Raw genomic sequence first — 27,900 nt, 5'->3', positions numbered from 1 at the left:
CCCCCCCAAACAGAGCCACCTGGGCCCCGGCGTGTGGGGATCTGCCATCTCTGCGTGCACTCAGCCTCTAGGGAAACCAAATCTCGCCTTGGCTCTGCACATTTCACTGTTGACAGTTTCCAACATAAGATCCATGAAACTAAAATGTGTGAGAAGAAATCCAGTAAGAGAAAAGCGATCTAAGACACAAGCCTATTAAGTCAACCTAATATTATTAAACTTCCAAATTCAGGAACTGCCCTCCCTGCCTTAAGACCGCTTCTTGGAAGCAGAGTTGCTTCTCCTGTTTCTTTTTGAATCAGGCTGATGCTACTTCTGAGTGCTCACCTGCACATTCCCTGCGGGGTCGCCCTCTCTAGCTGCCATATCCTCCTCCCCCTGCCCCGCCAGGTGTCTCCCCTGGGAATGAGCTTCGCTCCACCCCACACAGACACTCCTGCATCAGGTGCGGAAAGATTTCAACAAGCCTCTGCTAAAACATGATAGAAGAATGACTGATCCTGCAGCCTCTGCGTGTCAGCAGAGGGTGACGGGCCGCCACGCTGGCTGCCCCTCCGCCGGCGTGGCGGGCGGGCACACGAGTGCCTCTCCTCCACCGCCGGCTCGCCCGCAGCCATCACGCAGGCCCGCGTGCCCCTCACCGTCGCCAGGCCTCGGGGACGTCGCGTCCACACAGCACCTGACCTGGAACCGCGGCCCACGTCAGGTTGGCACGTGTTTTAATTTCATGTTACTTTCACATTTACAAACTCAGGAAGCCACACTGAGCAAGGGACGGTGGAGGCTGCCTGGAGGAAAAGCTGGGCTCCTGGGCCCTGTGCAGCCTGGACGCTTGGGACTTTTCGCAGGGAAACTCTCCCGTACCTCGAGGGACCTCGCTGTCGGACGGCACCTGAAATGGTAGCCGTGGCCTGCTCCTCAGCGCCTGGAAGGTGCGTTACTGCGGCTGCCTCGGCCCAGGAGTTTATTGCTGGTGAACTTGATTATCCAACTTACAGTCCAGGATGACGGCATCATCAGAAATGGGTCCAGTGGTGCGCATTTTGCTGAGACGAAAGGAGACTGAAATGTGTAAGCTGCACTGACTGGGCAATACTGGCATGTTGCTCGTGTTTGCCGCTGGCCCCCAGGAGGGCCTGGCCTTGGGGGAGGCAGGTGGAGACCGCCCTCCCCGTGCCCATCCACACGGGACCATCAGAGACGAGAGGCAGACAGTCACCATGGTGGACGTGCCCAAGCCCAGGGCAGCCTGAGCTCCAGCACCCGGCCAGCTCTGCCTCTTCCCAGGCTCCCTTAAAGGTCCCCAGAGACGTTCCCTTTCTCAGGTGGGAAATGTGTACACTCCCCTCACTTTGCAAAATTGGATCTCTTGGGCTGAATGAGATCATCACTTGGCAGGCAGAGGTCTGGAAATGTGGCCCAGCAGCACACAGGCATGTATTCTGAATAGATGGACTCCCGGAGAGTGCCCTCGAGTCATCCCTGAACTTCTCAGGAACAGAACAGTCGTGGAAAGACGGGTCTGCCTCTGTGACTATAGTGGCGCCAAGATGAAACCCAGAGGTGTAATTACTCAGATTTGACCCTATCTCGGCCCCTGGGATGTGTGCAGACCACTCGCTCTTCCATCTCTCCTGAAAGCGCTGGGCCCCATGTCTACAATCCCCTGGGGACAGGCATGACCGCCCCACCGTCTGCGGGCGCTGCAGGTGTCTGACAACCGAGGGAGGTGACTCGAGGCTGTATGATTTTTCCTCCCGTCTGTTCGACTGCAAATGTTTAGTCTCTTTCCCCGCTGAGGAGAGCAAAGGCCCCATGGCACTGGGGCTGGGGTGGAGGAGGGAGGCAGGGCCCGCCGTGCACCTTCTGTCCAAACTAGGTCATAATGGTCAGGGTCCAGCTTCACTGGCCAAGGCACACCCAGGTCCACGGGAACTGAGGAGTGTTCGGGGGAGTGTGACAGAGCAAAGTGTCATTTCTGTGCCCAGATCTCCACCTGGTTAGCCTCTGGTCTAACAAAGATACTTGAACTCACAGTCCTACACATTAGTTTAGCAAAAAATCTGGCTTCTGATACCCAAAGAGTTTAAAGTCCCCTTCAAAACGTGCATAGAGGCGCCGGATGTCTCGTTTGCTGATACCCAGAAAGTAGTGCTCGACTTTGGTTCTGTTATATGCGGTGATGCCCGGGGGGATGGTGGGGTAAGACACCAGGTGGTCTATGCCAGCCTCTTTCAAGATGTATGGGGCGTCGTCCTCCAGGGTCTCGTGGTGACCGATGACGCTGTACTTGATCTCGCAGGGTGCGCACAGTTCCACGTATGTCACCCAGTGGATGATGTGGTCCCCAAACTGAAGGTCCAGCCACCTATGGTTCGGATCACCCAGGTAGCGCACAAAGTCCTCAAACTGGATGCCCCTGGTCTCCGTTCGGTTCCTCCTGTACTTCCTGATGATGCCAGGGGCAATCTCGTGCCTGTACCAAGGCTCAAAGCGGGGGTTGTGAACAAACTTATCCTTAAACGCAGAAATCAGTCTCTCGAAGGGATCTCTTACGATAAAAAACTTGAAGTATGTCTTCAAGCTAAGGGAAAAAAATGAAGATGAAGAAGTTAACCTGATGCTGCTGGTGGTGCTGGCTGTGGGTTGTGAGGAAGAGTGAAGTGTGATGGCTGGAGCAGTGGCAGCCACCAGGCTGAGCCCTGTGCCAAGCACACTGCATGTGGCTCTTACTCAATCCGCACAGCCACCCTTGGAAGCAGATCCTGTTATGAACCCATTTTACAGGCTGAGGAAATGGAGGCTCAGAGAACTTTACTGTCCAAGACCACAGTACTCATCACCCCCGGGGCTGCTGTGAAGACATCTATTTAACCCATGTTTTGTTTCACTTGAGTAGTTTGAAACTTCAGGAATGTTTGAAAGTTTTGTTCCTGTGCAGAAAACCGTTAAGGGCAGGAACCCTGACTGAGTTAGGAAGAGCTGAGGCCTGAGAATGACTCTAAGGGTACGTCTTTAAAAACTCAATTCAAAATTTCCAGGGGAAGGAAAATGGGGGGCAGAGTAGGGGGGGAAGAGGAAAGGCAGAGTGAGGCTCCAGTCTCCAGCTGGCGGAAGGGGGTCTGGGGGAGCTGCCAGTGGGGGGGTGGCGGCGCAGGGGTACCCCCGTAAAGGGCCTGTACTGACAGTGACAGAGCAATGACGACACTGCTGTGATTCCATGCGCTCACCCAGGCCAGAGACCCTCTCAGCGCTGCAGGTCTCAGCGTGTCTACTCTCACAAAAGCCCCGCAGGATCGCTGCTGAGGGGGGTGACAGGACCGCCCTCCCCCAGGAGGGTCTCTGACCTGGCATTTGACACCTGCCTTCTAAGGCTGTACACGTTGGCAAGAGTGAGTAACCAATACTGGAAGCAATGAAAATCAAGTAGCTGAAAAGCAAGGGAGGTGAAAGATCATTCGGTGCCCTGACACTGACTGGCGTATTATGTACCTGTTCCTTTTAAACCTTGTTCTACGGGGCCATACCACAGCTGTCAAGACAACTGTCCAATCAGCTAAGGAACTTTCCCGATGCCGGTCTCCCTCCTTGCCGTGGTTGGTGAGGCCTGTCTCTCTCCACCTCTGCTGGGTCCAGCCGATCCCACCACCCCCCCAGGGGCAGCTGCCGCCAAGGCAGGCATAACACCTTGGGAGAAAATGAAAAACGAAGTGGGGTTTCCCTGTAACCCAAATCCCTTTCTTATGAAATGAAGGTCATGTTCAGTAAGAAATCCATAAAACTTAACAAAATCAGAGCAGAACAAAAACGACCACTCATTTCTATAAGACAGTTACGCAACCTTCATTTTAATAGCCGCATGAAGGTTAGGGTGGAGAAGACATTCAGAAATTCTCACAAAGACGTGAATTTAAATGCGCTGAACGCTGGGTGTATGCCCGGCTGCCTCTCACCAACGCAAACCAGTAGCTCTCGGAGCCATCTGGGAAACACGGCAAGTACAGAGCCGAGCCTGCGGGGTTTTATCGGCATCCCCCTCCCCTGCTCCTACCGCTTCTGAATTTCTGCATCGCTGAAGGAAGAGAGACGCGGGAGGCCGTTCTTCTCGTGGTCGTGCACCACGCTTTCAGGGATCTCTTCGATGGAAGGAAAGGCTCCTGGGAGGCAAACAGGGAGAGGGCGTGTTGGGGATGCTGCCTTTAAAGACAGATGCCCGTCTCAAAGCCCGGGCCCGCGTTCCCCATGGGCCATCCCAGTATCCACGTTTAGGTCTTTGAATTTCAACTGCTTCTGCGGGCAGGATGAGAGTGAAGAAAAGCTTCTGGTGATCCACAGGCCATCTGGAGGAAACAGACGAGTTAGGAGGAGGGAGAGGGAGGGAGCAACGGCTACAGCAACGAGCACCTAAATCGGGTTCGATCTGCCACAAAAGACAGATCAGTGCCTGCAAGCAGAATGCCCAAAACCTGCAATACTGACTCTGCTCTGGAACTGGGGGAAACTGCCAGAGAACTGGGACCATGAAACCCACAGCCAGCAGAAATAGAGACACAGAGGTAGAGATCAAATGTATGGACACCAAGGGGGAAAGCGGGGGTGGGTGGGATGAACTGGGAGACTGGGATTGACATACAGACACTATTGATACTAAGTATGAAATAGGTAACTAATGAGAACCTGCTGTATAGCACAGGGAACTGTACTCAATGCTCTGTGGTGACCTAAATGGGAAGGAAATTCAAAAAAGAGGGGATACGTGTATACATACAGCTAATTCATTTTGCTGTACAGTAGAAACTAACACAACATTGTAAAGCAACTGTACTCCAATAAAAATTAATTTAAAAAAAAAACAACACAACAACACACTGCTGATCCATGCCCGCAGCTCGGGCCCATCACTCCCAGCATGACATCACCCAGGCCTAAGAGGTTCCTAGGTAACCTCACAGCATCCCAGACTGGCAGTGGCCAAGAAGTTTGGTGCTGGACAAGTCAGGCTGATGCTGTGCGAGTGATGTGATATATTCGAAGCACGGCTCAGAGGAGGACACGGGGTGTCTGAGGAGAAGGCAGGGCAGGGCCGAGAGCCACAGCTCCTGGTCCAGGCTGCAGAGTGGAACCTGGGGGGCCCATCCTAGGGTTGGAGGGTTGGGCAGGTGCTTCACTCTTTTCTCAACTTAGACAAATGGACATAAAGCATCATTGTGCTGGGGTGCTAGCCGAGCCTCTGCAACCCTTCATGTGCATCTTCGTGTTAACCTTGCCACGTTAAACTCAGAGTCTGGCGGGGAAGGATCTCTGTTGGGCCATCTAAGCAGTGATCACAGTCTCCTCAGAATATTTAAGCCCCGATCCAGAAGCCTGTGCTAATAAGTACAGTGGACGGATGGCTATAAAACAAGCAAGATGCACACCTGCTCTCACGGGGCCAACAGAGGAACCAGCTCTGGGGATCTGCACCTGGATCTGCTCTGGTACCTGTCCCCACGCAGGTGCATCTACGGACAGCTGAAGGCAGCCCCGGGACTGTCCTTCTCCTATCACATGGCCTGGCAAACCGCTCCCGTTTCTATCCCGCCCGCATCAACGGGTTCTTCTTCTTCAAAGTCTGATGCGTCACACGGTGGTAGCAAATCTGTAAGACTTTTGTACGTTTGTTGCTTTAAATCTGATTTGTAAGCTCATTCTCCGATGTCAAAAATCCAACGTACTGCCTGATTACTCAAGAAATGCACTGATTATAAGCAGAAGATGAGGCGGGTGTCTCCCTTTTCTTCCCCAACGAACCAGGGAAGAGGCCGAATGACACCCAACTCCGACACCACCTCTGAGAGCAGCGGCAGGCCTGGGGGGCCGCGGGACGGAGAGCCCGGGGCCATGTCCCATGGGGCTCCGAGGTCTGATTCCTGATCCAGGAGTCACACGGCTGTCTACTGGAACTATGTTTCTTTTGAAGCTGCATTTAGCAGAGCCCATAATTATCTTGGGTCAATTCAGAGTAACTGGAGTTTAAACAAACACAGCGTCTGAAAAGAGTGGTGAGGCGTCAAAGCCTGCGGTGCGCGAGGGGCACTCTCCAACGATCTGATTTGTTCCCGAGTGAACACCAGACTTCCTGAGCAGGTGGATTAAACCTCCGAATACGGATGCTCAGTGTAAGATGGGGACAACTGCAGGTGCGGAGGCCCCCAGACCCACCAGTGTCTGGGTGTGGGTCCTTCTCAGCACAGGAGGGCAGCCATGAGGACAGCTGCTGGATGGCCCAGTCAGCGTGGAGCCCTGACCTCCCAGGACAGAGTGAGTGACTCGCAAGAATCAATGCAGGGACTCTGAAGAGAGGCAACGGGACCAACCGGGCAGGCAGAGATAGGGGAGCCAGGAGGCCCTGACCGTGGGTGGGGAGCGCCTGGGTGAACCCCGCCAACTTCTAACGTGGACACGAACAGGAAAAATGCCGGCACGCTGTCTGTGAGTCACCGGCCCGTCCCGGGCTCCTCTCTCGGCCGCCCTCCCCCACTCCCCCGCCCTGGCCCCGGCCACCCTCCCTGCAGACCCTGAGGTCCAGCGAGGACTCACCGTTCAGCACGATCAGCACTTTCTTCCACTGGGTGTTGCCCACTTTGGGCGTCTGGCAGAAGAGAATCTCGTGCTTGTCACAGACGAATATCCGGTCGAGGACAAACTTGGAGACGGCGGTGTGTGAGAGGTTCCTCAAGGTGTCCTCCCTGCACACGTTTCTGACGAGCTCCAGGCGTTGCATATAGACCAAGGGTTGAACGAGCCGCCCTCCCGCCAGCATATTCCCGGTCAGCTGCAGGGAACGGAGACAAAACGGGCACAAGGGCTTCATTAGCAGAACGGAGCATGCCGGGCATTAACTCACGGAGGCCGGAGCCTGGGGGCTGTCGCCACAGAAGCAGCAGGACGGAGGGCGTGAGTCAGCGCCGCGGCCCGGGGTTCAGGCTGCGTGGATGCGCTGGACCACAGCGCAGCCAGAGACGGCTGACCCTGTCCCCTCATGCTCAGCTTGGACAAACCGCGGGGGCGGGTGGGCTGCCTGCCTGTCGCTGTGCTGATGGCATAGTGGCAACGGCAGGATATCCTCCGTTCAGCGATCTGAGGGAAGGCCAGCTTCTGCCCCCTCGCTCTCCCTCCATGTGACCTGAGTGTAAGTATGTGGCCTGGACCTAAGAACCTGCTGTCTACACAGGCGGTGGCTGTTTTGAAGATAACCTGGTACATTGGTGTATCTGGTTTATTAATTTAAGAAAACACCTTAGGTCATTGAGTGTGGGTTTTAAAAAGGCAGGCACCGTTATTCCACCTCCTCAGGGCTGAGCACACCATTACGTTTCTCTGACATGCGGCTTCAGGTGAGGAGAGGGGCTCTGCCTGGCCGTCAGGTCAGTGGTACCAGTGGTTTGGCTGCTGTGAGCAGGTGATGGAGCCCATCAGCACTGGTTCTGCTCTGAGGAGTCACGAGACCAGGTGAGAAGATCCGCGTGAACTGCGGGGTGAAGGCTGTGATGCCAGAAACCCAGGGGTGTGCTGTCCAGACTTTGCTGGATTCTTTCTGTTGACCTCACGTGCAGCTCATGGGCAGGACTGTCCCTTCTCTGAGTTTAATTCTGGGCTGATAAACATCTTTAGAGCTGGCTCTCCTCACCTCATTTCTTCCTGCACGAGGGCAACCTGAACCTTCCATCCAGACCCGGCACAGGGGCCAGCAGGGGGAGAAGGGGGTCTCAGGAGTGCGCCCCTCACCTTGGCTGGGGGACGATTAGGAATTTACGTGCAAAAGGAGCCTGGGGAGAAATTGGAGTCAGAGTGTCAAGGAAGGTGAGCACGGGGAGAGGTCAGCGGCCCTGGGCCCTGCTACTAACCCCCGTGACCCTGGATGGTTAGCTTTCTTCCTACCCTCAGTTCTCTCATCCACACCCCCCGGAGGCTGGACTAGCTGCCCCGTAACTCCAAAGTTCCAGGATTCCCAGGATTCGGGGGCAGAGACCTTTTCCCCTGGTTTCCTACCGACTCACCCAACATCCCCAATCCACCCATCACAAAGCTCATTCTCGGCTGGGCGGGAACTCAACACAGTCAACACTTCAGAGCACCCACGATGCACAAGGCCCACCGACCGGGACTCCCCCGGCCAGACACTCAAAGCAGGCGGAAAGGTGCAGAAGCAGCGACTCTAAAGCTGAGCGTGACAGTAAGTGGAAACCAGCTGATGAGGGCAGGGAGGGAGGGGAGGCTGTTCCCCGTGATGGGGGACCCGCTGGGGCCAGAGGGGTGAGCAGGTGAGAGGGATACGCCAAGGAAGAATGGGTAGAGGGGTCAGTGCCGCGGCCTGGCTGTGCCCACCTTCAGCTCCTCAGGGAAGTGCGTCTCTCTCAGCGACCTCCCCGCGTCGGGCGCGGCGGTCAGGAACAGAAACTCCTGCTTGGCGCTGTAGGCTAGGAGACATAGAGAGGTTAAAACGTCTTCCCATGGAGGGGCAGACACTCCGATCAGTGCCACAGCCCAGAGGTCCCAGGAAGAGACCCACACAAACACACCCAAGTGATAGCTGACAAGGTGCAAAAGCAATGCGGTGGGGCAGCATCTTTTCAACAAATGGTACCCGAGCAACTGGACGCCCCCAGACAAAGAAGGAGCCTTTCCCTAAACCTCACCCTTTATTCGGGATTAGCACTTAAATGTGAAACAAAAAACTATACAACTTCTTAAAGAGCATAGGAGTAAATCTTGGAAAAACTGATAAACTGAATCTCATCAAAATTTAAAACCTTTGCTCGGCAAAGACCCTATGATGAGGATGGAAAGACAAGCTACAGACTGGGAGAAACTATCTGCAAACCACACGTCTGACCAAGGACTGGCATATCTAGAATATGTAAAGAGCTCTTAAATCTCAACAGTAAAAAAAAAAAACAAAAACGCAAACAATCCCATTAGAAAATGAGCGAAACAGGAACAGACATTTCACCAAAGAGGATCTAGAGGTGGAAAAGGAACATATGAGAAGATGTTCAACGTCATTAGTCATCAGGCAAATGCAAATTAAGACCACAGTGAGATACCACTGCACACCTATCAAAATGCCTGAAACAGACTCCAAAAACTCCCAATGCTAGTGAGGAGGCAGAAAAAGGAATCACTAACACATGGTTGGTGGGAATATAAAATGGTACAGCAGCTCTCAGAAACTCCAGAAGAAGCAGTTTCTTCAAAAATTAAGCATTCAACTACAATATGACCCAGCAATTGCATTCCTGGGCATTTATCCCAGAGAAATGAAAAATTATGTCACAAAAACCTATACACGAATGTTCACAGCAGTTTTATTTATAATAGCCCCAAACTGAAACAACTCAGCTATCCTTCAACAGGTGAATGGTTATCGAACACTGGCACATCCATGCCATGGAATACTACTCAGCACTAAAAAGGAACAAACTATTGATACACACAATAAATTGGATGCATCTCCAGGTGACCATGTTGAACTTAAAAGGCCAATCCCCAAAGGTCATATACCATATAAAACATTCTTGAAAGGACAAAATGGTGGAGAGGAGAACAGATTAGTGGTTGTCAAGGGGGGAGGGGGCAGGGGTGGGGGTGGGGAAAGGGTGGTGGGTGTGGCTACAGAAGGGCAACCGGAGGGATCCTGGTGGTGGTGGAGACGTTGTGCCTCGTGACTGCATCCTTGCCAACACCCTTCTTGTGACTCTGCACTGTGGTTTTGCAACGTGTCACACGGGGGCAAGAGAGGAAAGGGTACATCGGACTCTCGTACAACTGCACGTGACTCTACAACGATCTCAAAATTCAAAGTTTAATTAGGAAAAAAAAGCCAAGTCAGCAGTCAAGTCAGTGCTCACACATTATTTTTGAAATTTATGGGAACTGAAATCAGACTAGAGGAGTCTTACAGAACGCTACACCAGAGTAATCGTTTACAACAAACTGATTTGGGGGAAAACCTTCGGGTAGAATTTGAAGGTAACTGTCAGATCTCTACAATCAAAGAAACATTGCTTTCAAAGTTTTGCAAAGCCTGGAAACATTATTTGAATAAAAAAGTAGTTATCAAAGAAAAGCACAGAAATTAGCATAAAAAAGCATAAGCAAAGGCATATTTCACTTTGTTAAAAACATCAAAACCAACTCCTCTTGGGTCATTACTACCTGCACTTTGCAGGCTCTCCTGCAGCCTCCCCGCCTTCAGTCTGGCTGTTAAAGACCCCCGCTCCCCAGCCAGCCCCGCCATGAACGAGCCCCACCCTGACGTCCTCTCAGTGCAGAGGGGAGAAACCCATCCTCCCAGAGCCCCGTCAATAATAATAACCCACCTCCCACCTCTCATGCCTCTGAGCTCTCCGACTCCAATAGAAATCTCGGCCACACACCTCTATGAATCCACGGAAATCTTTTCTCCTTTTCCCTGTGTTTGAGTTGAAATGCAGCCCTAACCACAGGTGCGCACAGGAGCTGCTCTGCACCTGCCGTGAGGACAGGAGGCACCACGGACCGCGTGAAGACAGACAGGGCAGCGGCACCCTTGGCCCCAAGGCTCCGGAATGCACCCCGAGGGCCACGAGGCCAGCGTCCAACCTCCTCCTCCTCTGCAGCCTCACCTGCGAGCACCAACGTGCTCAGGGAAATGGCACCTTCCACTCCCATCTGGTCACCTCATGTGCCAACATCTCTGACCAGCACAGCGACGCTCAGCACTTCCACCGGCCGCACGGGTTCCCAGAAACCTAAGCTTCCTTAATGACATATTAGATGGACAACGTAGCGTGAATTCTAAACAACTGACTTAACAGTGTATTTTTGAAAAGCGCCTATTCCACACACTCGGAAGCATCCAGAACGGGTTCTGGTAGCTGTGGGACAGCTCACCTTCCAGCCACGCATGTCGGCTATTCGTCCGCCAATTTTTAACTGTTTTTTTTTTTACCTTGAACATCCTGGTATTTGCTCCCCAACTCCCCTCGAACCCAATCCAACTAGATTCAAATAAAACCGACAGCACACCTTATGTTGGTTCTGCTTTCCCACTGCTTTGCTGACAACCATGTATTTTCAGCGGGTGCTGCTGTCGCCACTGTGACCAAAGGGCAGATCCCTGCCCCACCCTGAACCCCAGGGGCGAGACGCCAGCTTCAGGCCCAAGGACCCTGATCAATAGGTACCATCGGCTGTCTTCATAACGTGAGCTCGCTTTCCTTAGAGACATCATTATATTTGTTTTACAAAATGTCTTTAAATTTGCCACGTGCAGTACTGCTTTGTTTTTCTAGACAGGCTAGCATCCCCTCAGCTCCCTGACCTCTGTGTGTCCAGCTGCCCAGGGTCACCACTGCATCACACGCTGGGCAGGGGGCGTGCAGACATCGCATCACAGGTTTCGACCTTAAGGGGCTGGCAGCTGAGCTGAGGCACAAGATTAGGAAGAATATCAGTGTCTACACATACACACCAGATTCACACGGATGTCAATTCTGTGTTCAAGTCTCAACACACCATGCCATCCAACTCCCACCACTGAATGGGATTTATTTCCCTATGACAAAGTCTAGTTCAAAACGACACTGAAATCTGTTAAAGAAGGATTCACCGTGGCTTCACTGCTGAGCCAAAGAGAGACCACCACTCACACACACTCACACACTCACACACACACGGCTTTAAACAGCAGCTCAAGACAAATGTGCTCTTCCTACCCACTGGGTGGTAGGGAACTCATTAAGAACACGTAGGTGAGGGCTTCCCTGGTGGCGCAGTGATTGGGGGTCCGCCTGCCGATGCAGGGGACACGGGTTCGTGCCCCGGTCCGGGAAGATCCCACATGCCGCGGAGCGGCTGGGCCCGTGAGCCACGGCCACTGGGCCTGTGCGTGCGGAGCCTGTGCTCCGCAACGGGAGAGGCCACGACAGTGAGAGGCCCGCGTACCGCAAAAAAAAAAAAAAAAAATAGAACAGGTAGCTGAGAACTGGATGCTGGAACAGAGCCCACTTCCCAGGGGACAGAGCTGGAAGGAGCTGCCCGTAGACACTGAGGGCACCCAGCTCCCCGAACACTGAGGCCATGGATCTGCCGCCCACTTTACAGGGATGGAACTTCCCCACACGGGACACCACTGTGTGTTAGCTACTTCTTTGTGATGACAGTTCGCAGTGGGCTTCTGGTTCAAGAGCAAAAACACTGAACGGGAGTAAAATAAACGCCAGCACGCGAGGAAATCTCATGGCCACACATTTACCAGCCTCCCCGGCTTCCTGTAGGAGCCCGAGATCCACGGTGGGGCTGAGCTGCCTCTCAAGACAGGGGGGGCCCGAGGCCTGAACTTCTGGGGGGCCCGCTCCCTGCTCAGTCACCCAGGCCAGCAAGACACCATGCATGTGGGCTCGCTCCCTGCACCCGAACCCAGCCAGCAGACACCCGCCTTCAGGATCGCAGCCAGGGACTTGGGGACAGTTAGATAAGATCTGTGTGGTCGAGAAAGGTTGGGTTATGTTTGAGCCCAGCAACAAAGGGTTAGGGTTAGGGTTAGGGTTTAGGGTTTGGGGTTCGTGTTTAGGGGTTAGGACTCTCAGTCCACAGCACGACACGGGGCTGCATCCCCACTGAAGACCGGCTCCTCCGTGCTGCCCGAGGGGGAAAGGGGAGCTGGCTGGTGAGCTCTGGCTCTCACGTTCCCTCCAGGAGCAGCCCGCCACCAGGCTCCCATGCACGGAACCCCAGCAACTACGCGGGACACCCAAGGGCACGAGGACCACCGTGCGCCTCATGGGGCTGGAGCCACTGGTGAGACCCTGGTGAGCGCCCCTAGGGCAGCAGCAGACCTTCTCTGCAGTTTTAACATCCTAAGGCCTCTCAGCCTTCTCTGTAGGGTCACCTTCCACCCATTCACTTTCTGCTCCCCTTCCCCGAAACTTCTCAAGCTTCCACACTTTTCTGAAAACACTCAGCATAAAACCTGCCCCATCACAGCAGCGACACCTCGTTTATCAGATGCCCCTGAGATGCGAGGTGCTCTTCAGAGGCCTTGCTGCTGGATCATATTCAAACTCAGAGACACACGTCTTATTTAATTATTTTGGGTGGAATATAAAATATATTACATACACTCCTCATTTTTAAATAAAATAAACCACAAACAATTCAACCTCATGGCTCGCCTTTCAAGTGCCTCCCTTACCAGGAGGTGACACTAAAGGAATCACAAGTGAAATGTGCAGACTCAGTGACACCATTTCATGTTCTCTGCAGCTTTGTTTCTTGTGCAGTTTCCCAGCCACGTTCCCACTGGCGGTCCTCACCTGGGCCCCCCGCCTAGAGATTCTGCCCCCTGGTCTCTGCTGGGCCTGGGCAGCAGGAGGTATACACAGTCCCCATGCGATTTTAAAGTGCCCTGGGGACCAGAACCACTGCTCTAACTCTTAACAAGGGGTCTCCACTATCGGTGACGTTAACTGTTGGGGGGAGCAGCCCCGCAGCAAATGGCTGGGCTGAGATCTGCAGCTCAGATTCCAACCACCTTCCCAGACTTGGTCTGTGCTGTCCTGACAGTGGCCCTGGTTCCCAGTGTGACCATGATTAGCCGTGATACCCCGTGATGCTCTTGGCCACCCCAGATGCCTGCAGCTGTGACTCCACCTTCCCTGGGCTGTGAAAGCCTCTAGGGCTCCTGGAGGATGAGGGTAGGATTGAGATGACAGCCAGTTGGGCCCCGATAACGTTACTGACCTGAAACTGCGGAGCTGAGAACCACCCTGGGGGATTATTTCAGCACCTCCCTCTTCTGCCTGCAGATCTGCCTTCCTACCTTGCCCCTCTACAGGGAGGATGGAAGCAGGGGGTGTGGGGCATTGGGCGGCCTCAGCCTAGCCGGGGACACCCCCGGGGGCTCTCCAGGATAAGCAGGGCCCGGAGCCTGCTGGCCACACAAACGGCACGGGGTGTGCACCCGCGGGCGTAAATCAGCAAAAGACTGGTGTGATCCTTTTCTACTTCCCTTCCTCAAGGGCCACGGCCTGCAGGCGGACATGCCAAGCCTCGTGCGGGATAAAGATGCTGTGCGCTTCCTCCCTATCAGGATGGCGGCGCCAGGACACTCTAAGGCTGCTCACGAGCCTTTTCAGCATGTCCCGTGCGCCCTGCCTCATGCTGCCCCTGAAGGAGTGGCCTCAGGGCTCAAGATGACCGTCCCCACAGCTCCTCACTCGTGCCCAGCACCTCACAGGTCACTCACAGGGCCTCACGGTGCCCAGGTCGGGCTTGGAGCTGTCAGAGCAGGGAGCATGCCCATTCCACAGAAAAAATACTAAGGCCCCGGTAAGCAAAGGGCATGGGCACGAACTAGACGCAGCTCTTCTGAGGCTGGGTTGCGTGCTCTTAATATGTCCTCATCTGAACGCCTACATCAGGTCAAGGGGAGTTAAAAAAAATCCTCGAGCACAACCCAACACACATATATTTAGACCACCTTCCGGGGCACTGAAGGTGACCTTCAAACACATGGCCACCAGCAGGCAGCATCACCGAGCACATACGCAGCATCTCTCAACGACACCAAGCAGGGCTGGTCCCCAAACCCACAGACTGCGAGGGGAAAGACCCCTTCATCCCCGTCCACCTCCTCTCCCGAACCTCTGCAACATCAAGGATTTGGACGCCATGACCTCCAAGGCCCTTCTGGGTCAGAGTCACTCATCCAAGCAGGTACCCAGGAACAGTACCACAGCAAGGTCTGAATTTGCCAAAATCCATTCCCTGAGGAGGTGTACCTACCATCAGGGTCCTTAAAGGTCAGTGTGATGAACTTGCTGGCCACCATGAACATGAAAATCACCCAAAAGCATGTGGCCAACAGAAGCCACTGGTGGTGCATGTTGTCAAATGTCAGTCATTCAGTGCTTCCTCCTGGAAAACACAAGCAAAATGCTGCTTACAAGTCAATCAATCAAACAGAAGGTAATAAAAGAACGGGCCATTTCAGGTAATAGCCTCAATACAAACATTCCTGAAAAATTTTCTACTGATAACAAGGGTGTTTTGACTTATTACTTAACTTAACATCACATTTTTAATTAATAGCAACTTATCAAGTTGATAATTAAGTAAAATTTAAAACACTTTACCGGAAAGGAGCCATTTCTGTTTGGTCTTGGAACATGTGATAAGACTTCACTTCTGCAGATGTGCCTGTTGACTCTTTCTGGCCCAGGCTACTGTGTCCCTGGCATCTGGCACCTGCCAGGGCCTGGAAGCCGGGGCAGGAGGGGGCCTGCCGCGGGCCGGACCTTTGGGTAATCCTCAGAGGGCAGACGCCACCCTGAGGCGATTCCAAGCAGGCTGGGTTTAAAATCCTGACTCGCTGACAAGCTGCGGCCACACCCACTGAGCTGCAGAGAATCTCTGAAACCCGAGAAACGAACCCCGGAGCGTCCCGGCTCCGCCCACTTGCCCGCCAGAGCCTGTGCGGAACCTCGGGGGTGGGCGTTTCTCAGGCTATCGCTGCCCTGGAGTGACGTGGGGCACCTGGGTCCTCAGCGGGTCACACGGTTACACTCCGCTGCAGGGGACACAGAAGAACCGGAAGTCGCACTCGATTCTTTGCAAGCGAGACAAAAAAGTGCTTCGTGTCACCTTTAACACGGGGCTTCCTGAAGCCAAACCAAGCCACTTGGAGAGAGACCGTGCTGGGCTGGGGTGGTGTCTGCCGGCTGTCGCGCCGTCCATCACCCCCGGGCAGCAGGGAGCTGGTCTGTTGCACGTGCGCTGACGGAGCCTGAGTGCACCTGGTGGACAGGGCTCACGAGGGCCCGGGCGTCGGCCTTCCTCCTGCCTCAACGACAGATCCTTGCCTCTGAGGCCCTCACTGCGACCTGGATTCCCTCCCGCAAGGGGTTCTCCCCCCGCAGTCCAGCCCACACCTGCACCTGCATTCTCAGGTCTCCAGGCAGCAGGCGCACCATGTTTCCCGGGGTCCCCTGGTAGGGCTGCCACGTTAAACACATGAAAACACGGGGTGCCCCGCGAAGTTCGAATTTCAGGTAAGCAAATCATTTTTTAGTACTTAGTATAACTATGTCCCCAGTACTGCGTGGGACACATTTATGCTTTAAAAAGCTATTTGCTGTTTCTCTGAATTCCCAATTTGCCTGGGTGTCCTGCATTCTATCTGGCAACACTACCCAATGAGGGGGACACCGCTCCCGCTCTAACTGCCTGAAGCAGCTGGCCTGTCTCCCTGTCCCCTTCTGCCACGCCTCGCCTGGGGCCACGTGGCACAAAGCAGAGCCCTGGAGTGCCCCACCGCTCGCTAGCTCTGGGACTCAGCAAGTCACTTACCCTCCCTAAGCTGTGGCTTTCAGTCCCTGAGACAAGGCCCTCCTCCCTCCAGGATGGTCACGAGGATTAAATGAGAGACTGCACCAAAAGGACCACCTGGCCTGGAGCAGACCCTCTATAAACAGAAATCGGTCGGTCCCTCGGCACCCTTGGTGACTTTCCTATTTGACTGACACATACCTAGAAATTAACCTAACAGTGTGAACTGCCCAAGAGGAGAAGAAAAGAAAGGCCAGACCCTCAGCCCAGGCTACTAGCTTTTCTCTTCTAGAGACAAGGGAGGCACAGATGGCCCAGAGGGCACAGGGTCCCTCAGGGCTGAGTCTGCTGAGCTGGGCCCTCCGAGACGGGGATACTTGGCGGGGTCCGTCCCCACCAGTCACTGAAGAAGCCCGGCTTCAGGCCTTTTCTAACAGAGGGGTGGAGGGACCAGTGTGGGCTGGAGAGTGGGTAAAGAGAAAGCGGATGAGCTCCAGGCAGGTGGTCCACAACGTGCCCAGAGGCATCTGTGTCTGTGCACCTGTTCTCGGGAAGATTGAGGCTAAGGAAGAGGCCCTGGTGCCGAGTGGCCCAGGGCTTGTGGTTCACACTGTGCCGTGGCAGAGTGAGCACAGACACAGGGGAGTCACTGGGGTCTGCCCCCCTTACACAGACACCTCACCCTGCAGGGCAGGGCACAGAAGAGCGCCGGGCACTGGCACTCAGCTTTGCCCCGGCTCAACCTGCCGACCTCCGGGCTTCCTGCCCCTGGGTGCCACCCAGGCATCAGGCCGGTGCTGGGCACTGCACTTGGGAGGTTTTGTGATTTAAGGATCCGATCTTTCCAATGCGAGCTGGTCACCTGAAGGGATCTAATTCGCGTCCACCCGCCAAGCTGGTTCACCTCCAGATAAAGGTAGGAAGACAAAGAATAAACAGCCTGACATGAAAATGCAGCTCCCACCATCTGCCCTCCGGGAAGCCAGGCGGCTCAGGGGCAGGATCTCTACCTCTGGGCTGCTTGGAAAGTGAGACCTGCACTGTCGTGAAGCTCCGCCTGCCTTCCTAACCCTGGGTTTTCATGTAAAGTCAGAAGCAACAGCTACTTTCACCCAGAAGCGGGGGTGGGGCAGGGGCAGGATTTGGTCCCTTCTTCTCCATGTTGGTGTCTGGGGGTTAGTCACAGAATAGCTCTCTGGGCCCCCTACTAGATTAGGACAGAACAGCCGCCTGCATACCCACCCGTGCGCTGGGAGGCCCTGTGAGACAGAGGCTGACAGAGCGCCTCGGCTGCAACGTACAATGATTCAGCCCGCTGCTGCTTCTTCCAGGCGGCAATTTTATTTCCAGAAAGTTCCACTTCTAAAGTGACTTCTGCTAAACTCCTACTGCACTAAGACATCCAGAGAGCCCTCTCCCCTTCCAAGCCCGGCCACGGCATCGGGATCAGGGGAGGGGGCGTCTGCACGGCACCCACCCGCCTCTCACCCCCTTCACGGCCCGCCTGAACCGGGCAGGGACGGCGCCCAGGGCGCGTGGGGACTGTGATGCAGCTGCAGATTTGGGAAGCTCCGCGTGCATAAGCCCAGCCCCCGCCAACATCTCTCGGGAAGCAGAGCGTACAGCCAGCACTTAGCATGCAGGCCAGACCCAGGCCTGCCAGTGACCCCGGTGCCCTGCTGCGGTCCCTGCCCAGGCCACACAGCCTGTGGTGGTCACTGCGGGGGCCTGCGCTCGGGTAGCAGGGGGTGGGGAGTGGGTGAAGCGCTCTCCCAGCCACTGGGCCCCGGAGGGAATCCCCTGGCGGTCCAGTGGTTAGGACTCGGTGCTTTCACTGCCGGGGTCTGGGTTCAATCCCTGGTCGAGGAACTAAGATCCCGCAAGCCGTGCGGTGCAGCTAAACCAACCAACCAGCCAGCCAACCAACCAACCAACCACTGGGCCCCTGTAAACGCCAGGCAGGGCCTGCTCCCCCCGCTGCACAGCACAAGGCAGGCTCAGCCCTCCCTGCTGGCCACCCTGATTTGCCCTCCATCCTCACCTAGTTTCACTTCCTTCCCGGCACCCACCACAGCCTGAATCTTCTGCTTCCCCTGGTGGCATGTGAGCTCGTGCTGGAGCACCCCGGCCAGCACAGTGCCCAGCGCACCGCAAGATGACCTTCGCTATTGCTGGATGACGACATCAACCAAGAAACGACCGGGAAGACTTAGGAGAGCTGGCAGGTGCTTTAGAAGACACTTGGCTCAACCCTCCACCCCAAGGTCCAAACTCTCTAAAGTATGAGGCCCCCGTTAAACCTCAAAATACTTTTCCAGTCTCCACGTGAGTGCTTATATATTTAACATGCGATAACTGAGACTAGAAAACAACCCAAAGCTACTAGGACCTCACTATTACTTGAAAATAAAATTCTATTTTATAAGTCACGCACTCACATGCCTTTGAATAGACATACAACTACTGTTCTATGTCTACAACCTACTGACCAGGGGATAAAGAAAGAATGCTGCAGTCCAAAAAAAATTTTTTCTAAAATTTAAATAAAACAACGCTGAAAGGTGGTAAGCCAATTACATAGCTCCAAAGTATCAAGATACATCAGTAAACAAAAAAGGGCAAGTTGCAGAATCGAATTATGATCCTATTAGTTAAAAAGAATTATATATATACATGTGAACGTATGTGATTATATATACACGCAAACACACACACATACACGTGTGTGACGCACAGAATAAAATCTTGAGGATGAGTGGAGTCATTTTTTACTTCGTGCAATTCTGTATTTTAAAAACATTATTGCAAAAAGCATATATCCATTTTATAATAAAAACCAATAAAATACAGAAAATACCACCTACATGTGCGGACCCGGGTGTTTTTATTTCTGCTGTTTAATTTTTTTCCTACCTGACCACCACCAACAGCAGTTTCCTTACCACTTTGTAAAATGGGGCAAAGGATGGTAAATACTTTTCCAGCCAGGAAAGAATGTGGTGCATGGACAGGCAATATGTATCTGAGTGTTTACGAAATACATCTCTGTCTTCACTAGTTAGTTTTTAATTCAGTTTTTAAAATGATTTAATATTTGAAACATAGAATAATATAACAAATACTTGTTTTCAGATGCTCAGTTCTAATAGTTCTGCTGTACGTACTTGAGTCTTTTAAAGGAAATAAAGGGTTAAAGATGAGCTGGAGCCCCTGCCTGGCCCCGCTCCCCTCCCTCCCCAGATACCCTCCATCTGGGTGATGACACTTTCACTACATCAAATACGGCTCCTCTCATAGACGCAGCAAGGTTTGGGAGGCTGGTCCTCCCAGTCCAGATGAAGGCAGGGCGGACTGGGGGGAGGGGAGGCGAGCTGCCCCCGGGCTGCGAGGAAACACTGCATTACTTATTATGTTTTCCACGGGGCACATGCGGTGGTACAGCCGGGTGGAGAGATGGACCGTTTTTAAGCACTTAACTTTTTTTTTCTCGTGGTCTATAATGAGAAAATTCACAAATCACACACAGACTCAAGTGAAGAAGCTGTCACGGTAGAAGTTGGTTAAAAATTTAGACGAGGGCTTCCCTGGTGGCGCAGTGGTTGAGAGTCCGCCTGCCGATGCGGGGGACACGGGTTCGTGCCCCGGTCCGGGAGGATCCCACATGCCGCGGAGCGGCTGGGCCCGTGAGCCATGGCTGCTGAGCCTGCGCGTCCAGAGCCTGTGCTCCGCAACGGGAGAGGCCACAACAGTGAGAGGCCCGCGTACAGAAAAAAAAAAAAAAAAAAAAAATTTAGACGAACCAGGACTTGCTCTCCAAGTCCCATGCTAACCAGAACCAATGAGACTGAAGCCCGGGCCCCCGCCACATGCCCCACCCCTCAGGGCCACTATCTCTACACTTATGACATCCGACACACACACACACACACACACACACACACACACACGAGGAGACGTGCACCTGCATACATTCACACACATACACACACACACACGAGGAGACGTGCACCTGCATACATTCACACACACACACACACGCGAGGAGACACGCACCTGCATACATTCACACACACACACACACACACATGAGGAGACGTGCACCTGCATACATTCACACACATACACACACACACACGAGGAGACGTGCACCTGCATACATTCACACACACACACACACACGAGGAGACGTGCACCTGCATACATTCACACACATGCGAGATGTGCACCTGCACACATTCACACACACGCGAGGAGATGTGCACCTGCATATTCTCACACACACACACACACACACGAGATGTGCACCTGCATACATTCACACACACACACACGAGGAGACATGCACCTGCATACATTCACACACACGCGAGGAGACGTGCACCTGCATACATTCACACACACGCGAAGAGACGTGCACCTGCATACATTCACACACACACGAGGAGACGTGCACCTGCATACATTCACACACACGCGAGGAGACGTGCACCTGCATACATTCACACACACACACACACGAGATGTGCGCGAGGAGACGTGCACCTGCATACATTCTGAAGGACACACTAACCGAGAAACGACCAATTACCAAGCTCATCACGAAAAGGTGTCTTCATTCATCCCACAAAACAGGCGCAGGGACACAGCACCGAGCCCCAAAGCACCCCCCAACACGCACACGCTCCTCGTCCTGTGGAGCTGGCAGGCTGCTGGGGGGACCGGCAGCCGCCAAAGACTCTACCTAAGACGTGAGATGAGGCAGAGGACGCGGTGCCATGAGAGGAAAGCACAAGGGCCGCGACCTGGCAGATGGAGGGCAGGGGCGGCACAGAGACCTACAGGGTGCGGGGCGGAGACCCAGGCACCGGGCTGCAGAGCAGCACAAACGGAGGCCCAGGCGCAGGCACGAGCTTCCCGAGCTCAGCCAGAGAGGCGCCCTGGCAGACGTGGTCAGACAAGGCTGGGCCCTGGGGAGCGGTCGCCTTGTGGGTGAGAGGGGATGGGGTACAGTGACCTGACTTACATCTTGGAACTATTTCTCTGGCAGCCAAGCACAGCGATCCGCTCAGCCATGCCCCAACCCCGGGGTCACTTCCACAGGCCGCAGGTGGTGCTCCTAAATGCTCCCCATCACATCACCCTCTCGATCTCTGAAAACCCGCCAATGAACCAGTAAGAGCCACAGGACCTGAGGGGCTAGGCTTTGACGAATCCTACGGAGGGGTGTATCCACTTGGCCAGGCAGCGTTTCTGCTCTGCGATCATCTGCTAAGGTGTCCGACCTTACGTTTAGGGCAGTGGCTCCCAGTCACTGTGTACTGGACCCACCTGGGGAGCTTCTGAAAACTACAGCAACACCCTGGGCCCCAAGAACACCTGAGCAGAGACAATGCAAACCTGTGGAGGAGGATCTAGGCAAACCTGCGAGGCTGAACCTGGGCGAGTTTGAAAAGCTCCGCTCAGGATGCCAGTGAGCGGCCAGGCTGAGCTGCTTGCTGGTCCAGCTCCCGGGCCTCCTCAGCTTCTACTGCCCCCGCTGCCCCCTGGGGAACTCATTAAAATGCAGATTCTAGGCCTTTTAGCGTAACAGCTGTCTTCCCACCACCTCTTTACAGTATGAGAAGGAAAACCGTAGCAAAAGGGTGTCTGTCAACTGAGACTGTCTACTGAGGATCTGAATTACCTGTGCTCTGAATAAACAGCTTAAAGAGACCTGATTAGAATAAAGACCTCCATCGCTGTTCCCATTTACTCTCCTTTCCAGCCCTCCCATCTATAGGTAACCAGCCCCTGTAGAATTTTGGGCTGACCTTGGAAAACTCAGGAAGATTTGCCCCATTTTTTTTTCAACAAAAAGAAAGTCATTCCAAATTCATGTAGCCCCAGCTCCTCCCGGCCTGCCCGCCATCTGCCATCTGCAGTGTTTCCTTGAGCACACGAATTCCCCACGGGTCTGCCTCCTGTCCACGGGCAACAGCCTTGAGGCTCATTGTTTCCGTCTGCAGAGAGTCTGGGGCCTGACACCCACGGTCCTCCCTCCTTGGCTCTGGAAGGGCCACTGCTCTCCCTGCAGCCAGGTGACAAACAGCCTTTAAAGAGCCTGACATTTTCTGTAATTAACTCTCCCTTGTTCAAGGAGCCAAGACAACTCCCAACGTGCCTCTTGCAGCTAACAGGGATGAACCTGAGCGCGCACCCTGGCCGTTTGCAGAGCTTCCCTACTCCTGATCATTACGTGGGATTTGCACCTCTCAAGATGTCAGGCTCTGAAACTAAGCCAGAAGGTTGGCTCTTTGAAAACTCACAAGGCAGAAGCGGTGGTTAAAGAACTGACGGACATATGGGGAAAGCAGGGTCAGGTATGCAGGAAGACCACTAACCATGCACGAAATCCTAAGCTGCTTCTCTCTCTCTAAACCGTAAGGAAGACAGCACACATCTGACATGTTTGTAATGACAACAGTGACTCTGGTACCATTATCAACTTTTGGTGCAAATTCGGCCTCCCTTGCACTTTCAAAATGATGCTTTTTGAAAGCATCCATTTTGCTCAGCTGCCAGTGGCTTCTCCCCCGTGTTCGAGTTGTTACCCAAAAGCACAATCCTTCTGAATTTGTGCAGAAGAGTTTGACTCCCACCTGCCTAGTTTCACTTGTTTTTCTCCTAGTTCTATTTTTTTTTTTTTTTTTTTTTTTTTTTTGCAGTACACGGGCCTCTCACTGTTGTGGCCTCTCCCACTGCGGAGCACAGGCTCCGGACGCACAGGCTCAGCGGCCATGGCTCACGGGCCCAGCCGCTCCGCGGCATGTGGGATCTTCCCAGACCGGGGCACAAACCCACGTCCCCCGCATCGGCAGGCGGACCCCCAACCACTGCGCCAGCAGGGAAGCCCTCTCCTAGTTCTACTTTTACTATGCACATTCACTCCTCCTGTGGTAAATAAGCCCATTTAACTGTTCCAAACAGAGTTAAAACATTTTTGAAAGCAATTGGCCTAGACGTGCACACAAGCACACAGATAAATCTCACAACCATGGTGCAAAGGAAATACAGCAAAAATAGAATGAGATATATGACACAGTGCCATTTACGTAAATTAAAAACGCAGGCACTGAAACCAAAAATACACGTTCTACAAAAACACAGAGAAAGAAGAGGATGACCTTTCCAGTGATTTCTTATGTGGGTGGACGAGAGGAAATGAGACTGAGGAAAGGGAATTAAAAAGGCATCCACAAGTAAACAAAACAAGGGGCCCTGCGGATATCAGGGATGGTAACCGAGGAGTTAACTTCCATTCAACTCCTTGAATGTGAAGGAGACAGAGGGACAGACTAGACAGAGAAAGGAGAGGAGATTTAAAAAACCAAAAAACAGCTTTTCCCCAAATGTTATTCATCCATTCAGCCATATTTACCAAGGGCTTATTCTGAGCCAGGAGCTGTTCCTGGCTCTGGGGATACAGCAACCTACCCGCTCTGCTCTCATGGTGCTTGTTTCTAATAGAGGCAGACAGGCCATAAACAGATAGAGCCATTAACGCCTAGGATCACACCAGGCAGGCGCTAAGTGACACAGTTAATAACACAGAAGGGTAAGGGAGGAAGGGGCACCTCGGTGGAGATGATGTTGAGAAGATGTTCAAACAGAGGGAGGGGACTCATCACGCAGCACCTGGCAAAGAGCTTGGTCTGGGTCCCAGAATCCCCAAAGCAGCAAGGAGGCTGGCATCTCCTGTGCAGAGTGAGCAGGACGGCGGGGGAGTGGCCCAGATGAAGAGCCTTGTCAAGGGCCCTTTACTGAGTTGGAAACTCCTGGACCCCCGCCCCCCATCACCCATGTACCCCGGGGAAAGGATCACCTGCCCAGCGTTCAGTTTTTAAAACATTCATTCAAAACCTATCCAGACAGCAAAGGAAACTTCACGAAAAGAATCTGGTCATGCACAAGGACCCGGTAACCCCGGGAGGACAGACAGGGAGAAGGGAAACAAGAGACAGCTGAGGCTGGAGCAGCGGGGACCCTCCACCACCAGCCCTTTCGATTTTGAACTAAAATGTGTTCCCTAATCAACAAAATTATTAAATCACCACTTAAGAAAATAAAATGCTGCGTATGAATTTATAAAATATATAAAGTCTAGGGCTTCCCTGGTGGCTCAGTGGTTGAGAGTCCGCCTGCCGATGCAGGGGACACGGGTTTGTGCCCGGGTCCGGGAAGATCCCACGTGCCACGGAGCGGCTGGGCCCGTGAGCCATGGCCGCTGAGCCTGCGCTTCCGGAGCCTGTGCTCTGCAACGGGAGAGGCCACAGCAGTGAGAGGCCCGCGTACCACACAAAGAAATAATAATAATAAATAAATAAATAAATATATATATATATATATGTATATAAAGTCTTATTACAATCACTGTGAGCTTTAAATTCATAGTAAGGGTTTCTCTCAGTCTAAGTTCAGAAATTTCCTTTGTCTACTTGGCCATCGTCATTACAATTTACCACCTCAGAACGACTGACTGCTCATCCTTTAGGGACCAGAATGGAAACCTACTCCTCACTCTAGCCAGCTGGAGAATGAACTGGAGGTGAAGACAGATTCTCAGGAGTGATGATGACGAACAGCAAACACGTCTTCGGGGGTCGCTGCAAGCCAGGCACTGCACTTGGCAGGTACCCAGCTCACCTAACCCCCTGCCTAAGCGGGTGCTCCTATTATGATCATGGTTAAGAAAACATTTCTAAGAATCCGTGTACATACTCCTATTTACGAGTTTAAGCTTCCAGAAATCTCCATATGAGCAAGAAAGGAGAATGCTATGTGACGTGGATCTCAGATAACTAGTGAGGTGTCCAGAACCTCCCTTCCATACCTTCTTAGGCCTGGTCCACATCTCCTTGCAGTATCTGCTTTGCCTTGGAGGTTCCTGGCTCCTCCTGTCTCTGTACGGGACGATTAAAAAAACAAATAAGCACCATTAAAGGTTATGAGATCAACTTACTGAACACAACTTGCTTTATACTTAGTAAACAGTTAACCACTTTGATTTTTCAAGTATATTTCGCACGCCAGGTCTCTTACAGAGGGGGGTTATCTTTGGATGGCCTGGCAGATGAATAAATATTCTAAACGTACCAAAAGAGCTAGCTGTTTAAAACATTCTTCCCTGTCACTTAGTATGAAAAAATGAAATATTTTTTGGAGCAAAAATAATCAGATCCTATTATACCTGTTTTATATGTTTGATATTGCGTAAAGGATTCCTGTATAAGATGATCAAATCTTTCAATGCAAGATGTTCACGGGGTTTTGTATTTCTTCAAGCTATAACACCCTGGTAAATTCTAGCCAAACGTCATATTGTGAATGAATAAATGGAAACAAGCCAAACTCATGGAATTAGAGAGATTACAGATTTAATAGAGCTACCTGGCAAAATAAACATCCAACTGATTTAAAACACAATAGAGCCCGAGCTGCCTGGGATGCTTGGAGCAGTCTAGCTATGCTTCCCTTTACTCTTATGAACTCAATATTAAAAGGAAAAGCAATTTTATGTTACAAAGATGGAAAGATTAAGATGCAGATTCTTCCAGACCTGTATCAGGACAAAACACTCTCTTGGCTTCTATGATCTCTCAGGTCCTGCATTCACCTCTCTCCCCCGTTTCTATTCTACTGTATAGCCTCAAGCATTTGAAAAATGATCTGAATATAACTGCAAGTTGCCCAGGATAGTAACTAATTCTTCCCTTTCTTTGTTCAGTTTTGCAAGAACTCCAGTTTCCATTCCAGGGAAGGAGAGAATTTTTCTCTTAGGTATTTCTTGGAGACTCTATCCTTGAGGGTCAAAAGCAAAGATGGAAAGATTTTTCTTTCCATCTTGAAATTCCCATTTGGACCCAAGATGGACTTTGCCCTAATTATAATGGGAAAAAAGAGAGAAGACCATTTCCCTCCTCGTGTCTCTTCCTCTTAACCCAGTCAATGAAAAGAATGAATAAGCCTGGAGCTAAAGGGAGCTCTGCCTGGTTTTAACAATACCTGAGACATTTCTCACTCTGGCAGTGAAAACTGACCAATAACCAACTCTTTATGGTCCAAGGCCCCAGACTTGGAGTGTCTGAGACAAAAAAAAAACCCTTTATAACAGTCCTGCCTCTCAGCTAACCAGAACCTGACTGCGCTGCTTTGCACTCAGTGCCCGGCCCTTTCCTGCCTTTTGCAGACGTGGAAAATAACAAGGCAGCTTTTGGAAGATCTGGTTCATCTTCCCAGCCAGAAGTGCAGAAATTTATGCCTCCACCTCCAACTTCTGACAGGCCTCTCTTCTGTCCAAATCTGAGCTGAGGGCACCCGGGAGCCTACCTGGCAGGACACACGCATTTCCAACCATCCTTTCCCCTCCCACCCGCCAGAGACGTGCCTAATTGTGCACTTAGGGAAGCTGCACATGGCCCTTCTTCCCTGGCCTCTCTCTTCCTCTGTCTGCCTGCTCCCTGCACCCAAGTGGAACATTTTCTTCCTCTTTCCGCCTCCAATTACAAATGCAAACTCTCAGGCAAGGATGAAAGAAGTAAACTATGGATCACCGAGTATCAATGATGCCACGATCACAGCATCCCCAGCAAGGACGCCGCCTCATTGCATAATTAACGTGATGAAGGTTCTCCTCTTTAACCCCACGAACTAGGGAGGCCCTCAAGTCGCCAAACCACACTGGGATATCGCTAGCAAACAGAAGCCGGTTTTCCCCCCGTTTTCCCGTCCACCCGGCGTGTTGTGGGAGTCGGGGTCCGGGAGTATACGACGCTCATCCCCCCGCCCCCCGCCCTTCCCCGAGCTCACCCTCTGTGGAGCCGGAGCCTGTCGCGGCCCTCGGGCCCCTCCGCGGCCCCAGGGGCGAAGCTCGGCTCGGGCCTCGCGGGCCTGGGGGCAAGGCGCGCGGGGTCCCGGCGTCCGGGGAGCGCTGGAGGCCCGCCCGCCCGGAGGCCTCGGCGCCGCCGCCCGCCCGGCCCGGGATGTGGCGGCGGCGGCGACAGCGGCGGCGGCGGCGGCGCCGGAAGAAGGAAAGCGAGCGCGCGACGCCCTCTCGGGGGGCGAGGCCGCCGCCGCCCCACGCGGCCCTAGCGCCCGTCCGCGCCGTGCGCGCCCCTGCGCGGCTGTGCGCGTCCCCGCCCCACCCCCCGCGTGTGCGTGCCGCCAGGACCGAGGGGAGGTGGGAGGGGGCGGAGCCAAAGGACCCCAGGAACCCGATCACCCGGTCCTTGAGCCTCCCTTCCACCCACACCCCCCCAAAAAAAGACCCCCCAAATTATATCCCGGGAAGTGACAGAGAGACTTGTGGCCAAACCTAATCCCACTAGGTCTCCATCCAGGAAACAGGTTGGGTGTTTGAGAACGAAAAAAAATCCCAAACTTGGAAAAATGAAAAATAGAAAAATCCAAGCTTGGAAAAAGGCAAAATTGCTTGAGTTTGGGGCACCTCCCAGCATTCCTAATCAGCCTACCTGGTAAAAACAGCTTTCAACAGGGCGCTTTCCGCAGACCCAC

The 27,900-nt window shown here is 53.1% G+C and overlaps 1 protein-coding gene across 2 annotated transcripts; it reads right to left on the bottom strand.

Annotated features, from left to right (window-relative positions):
• Positions 1-29: 29 nt before the first annotated feature.
• CHST10 (carbohydrate sulfotransferase 10) lies at positions 30-27,602 on the bottom strand. 2 transcript variants are annotated; one of them, XM_079941612.1, is made up of 7 exons: positions 27,196-27,602; positions 25,220-25,289; positions 14,809-14,940; positions 8,368-8,459; positions 6,580-6,814; positions 4,052-4,157; positions 30-2,584 (listed from the first exon to the last, which is right to left on the bottom strand). In XM_079941612.1, exons 3-7 carry the CDS (start codon positions 14,906-14,908, stop codon positions 2,047-2,049), a joined length of 1,071 nt encoding a protein of 356 aa, XP_079797738.1. In that variant the 5' UTR covers positions 14,909-14,940; positions 25,220-25,289; positions 27,196-27,602; the 3' UTR covers positions 30-2,046. The 2 variants fall into 2 exon arrangements, with proteins under 2 accessions (XP_079797738.1, XP_079797739.1); XM_079941613.1 differs by lacking the exons at positions 14,809-14,940; positions 25,220-25,289; positions 27,196-27,602 and adding an exon at positions 7,670-7,808 and having other exon boundaries at positions 8,368-8,456.
• Between the last annotated feature and the right edge of the window lie 298 nt (positions 27,603-27,900).

This window comes from Stenella coeruleoalba (genome assembly GCF_951394435.1).
Source record: "Stenella coeruleoalba genome assembly, chromosome: 13".
In the NCBI taxonomy this organism is placed as follows: domain Eukaryota; kingdom Metazoa; phylum Chordata; class Mammalia; order Artiodactyla; family Delphinidae; genus Stenella; species Stenella coeruleoalba.
The sequence above is the reverse complement of the archived record's forward strand: the minus strand, read 5'-3'. Positions and strand labels throughout refer to the sequence as shown.

Coding starts and splice junctions, on each gene's coding strand:
- CHST10 (XM_079941612.1), bottom strand. CDS start 14,908: ATGCACCACCAGTGGCTTCTGTTGGCCACATGCTTTTGGGTGATTTTC. Junction 8,460..14,808: donor GACCTTTAAGGACCCTGATG/GTAGGTACACCT, acceptor TATGTCTCCTAG/CCTACAGCGCCAAGCAGGAG. Junction 6,815..8,367: donor ACTTCCCTGAGGAGCTGAAG/GTGGGCACAGCC, acceptor CGTTCCCTGCAG/CTGACCGGGAATATGCTGGC.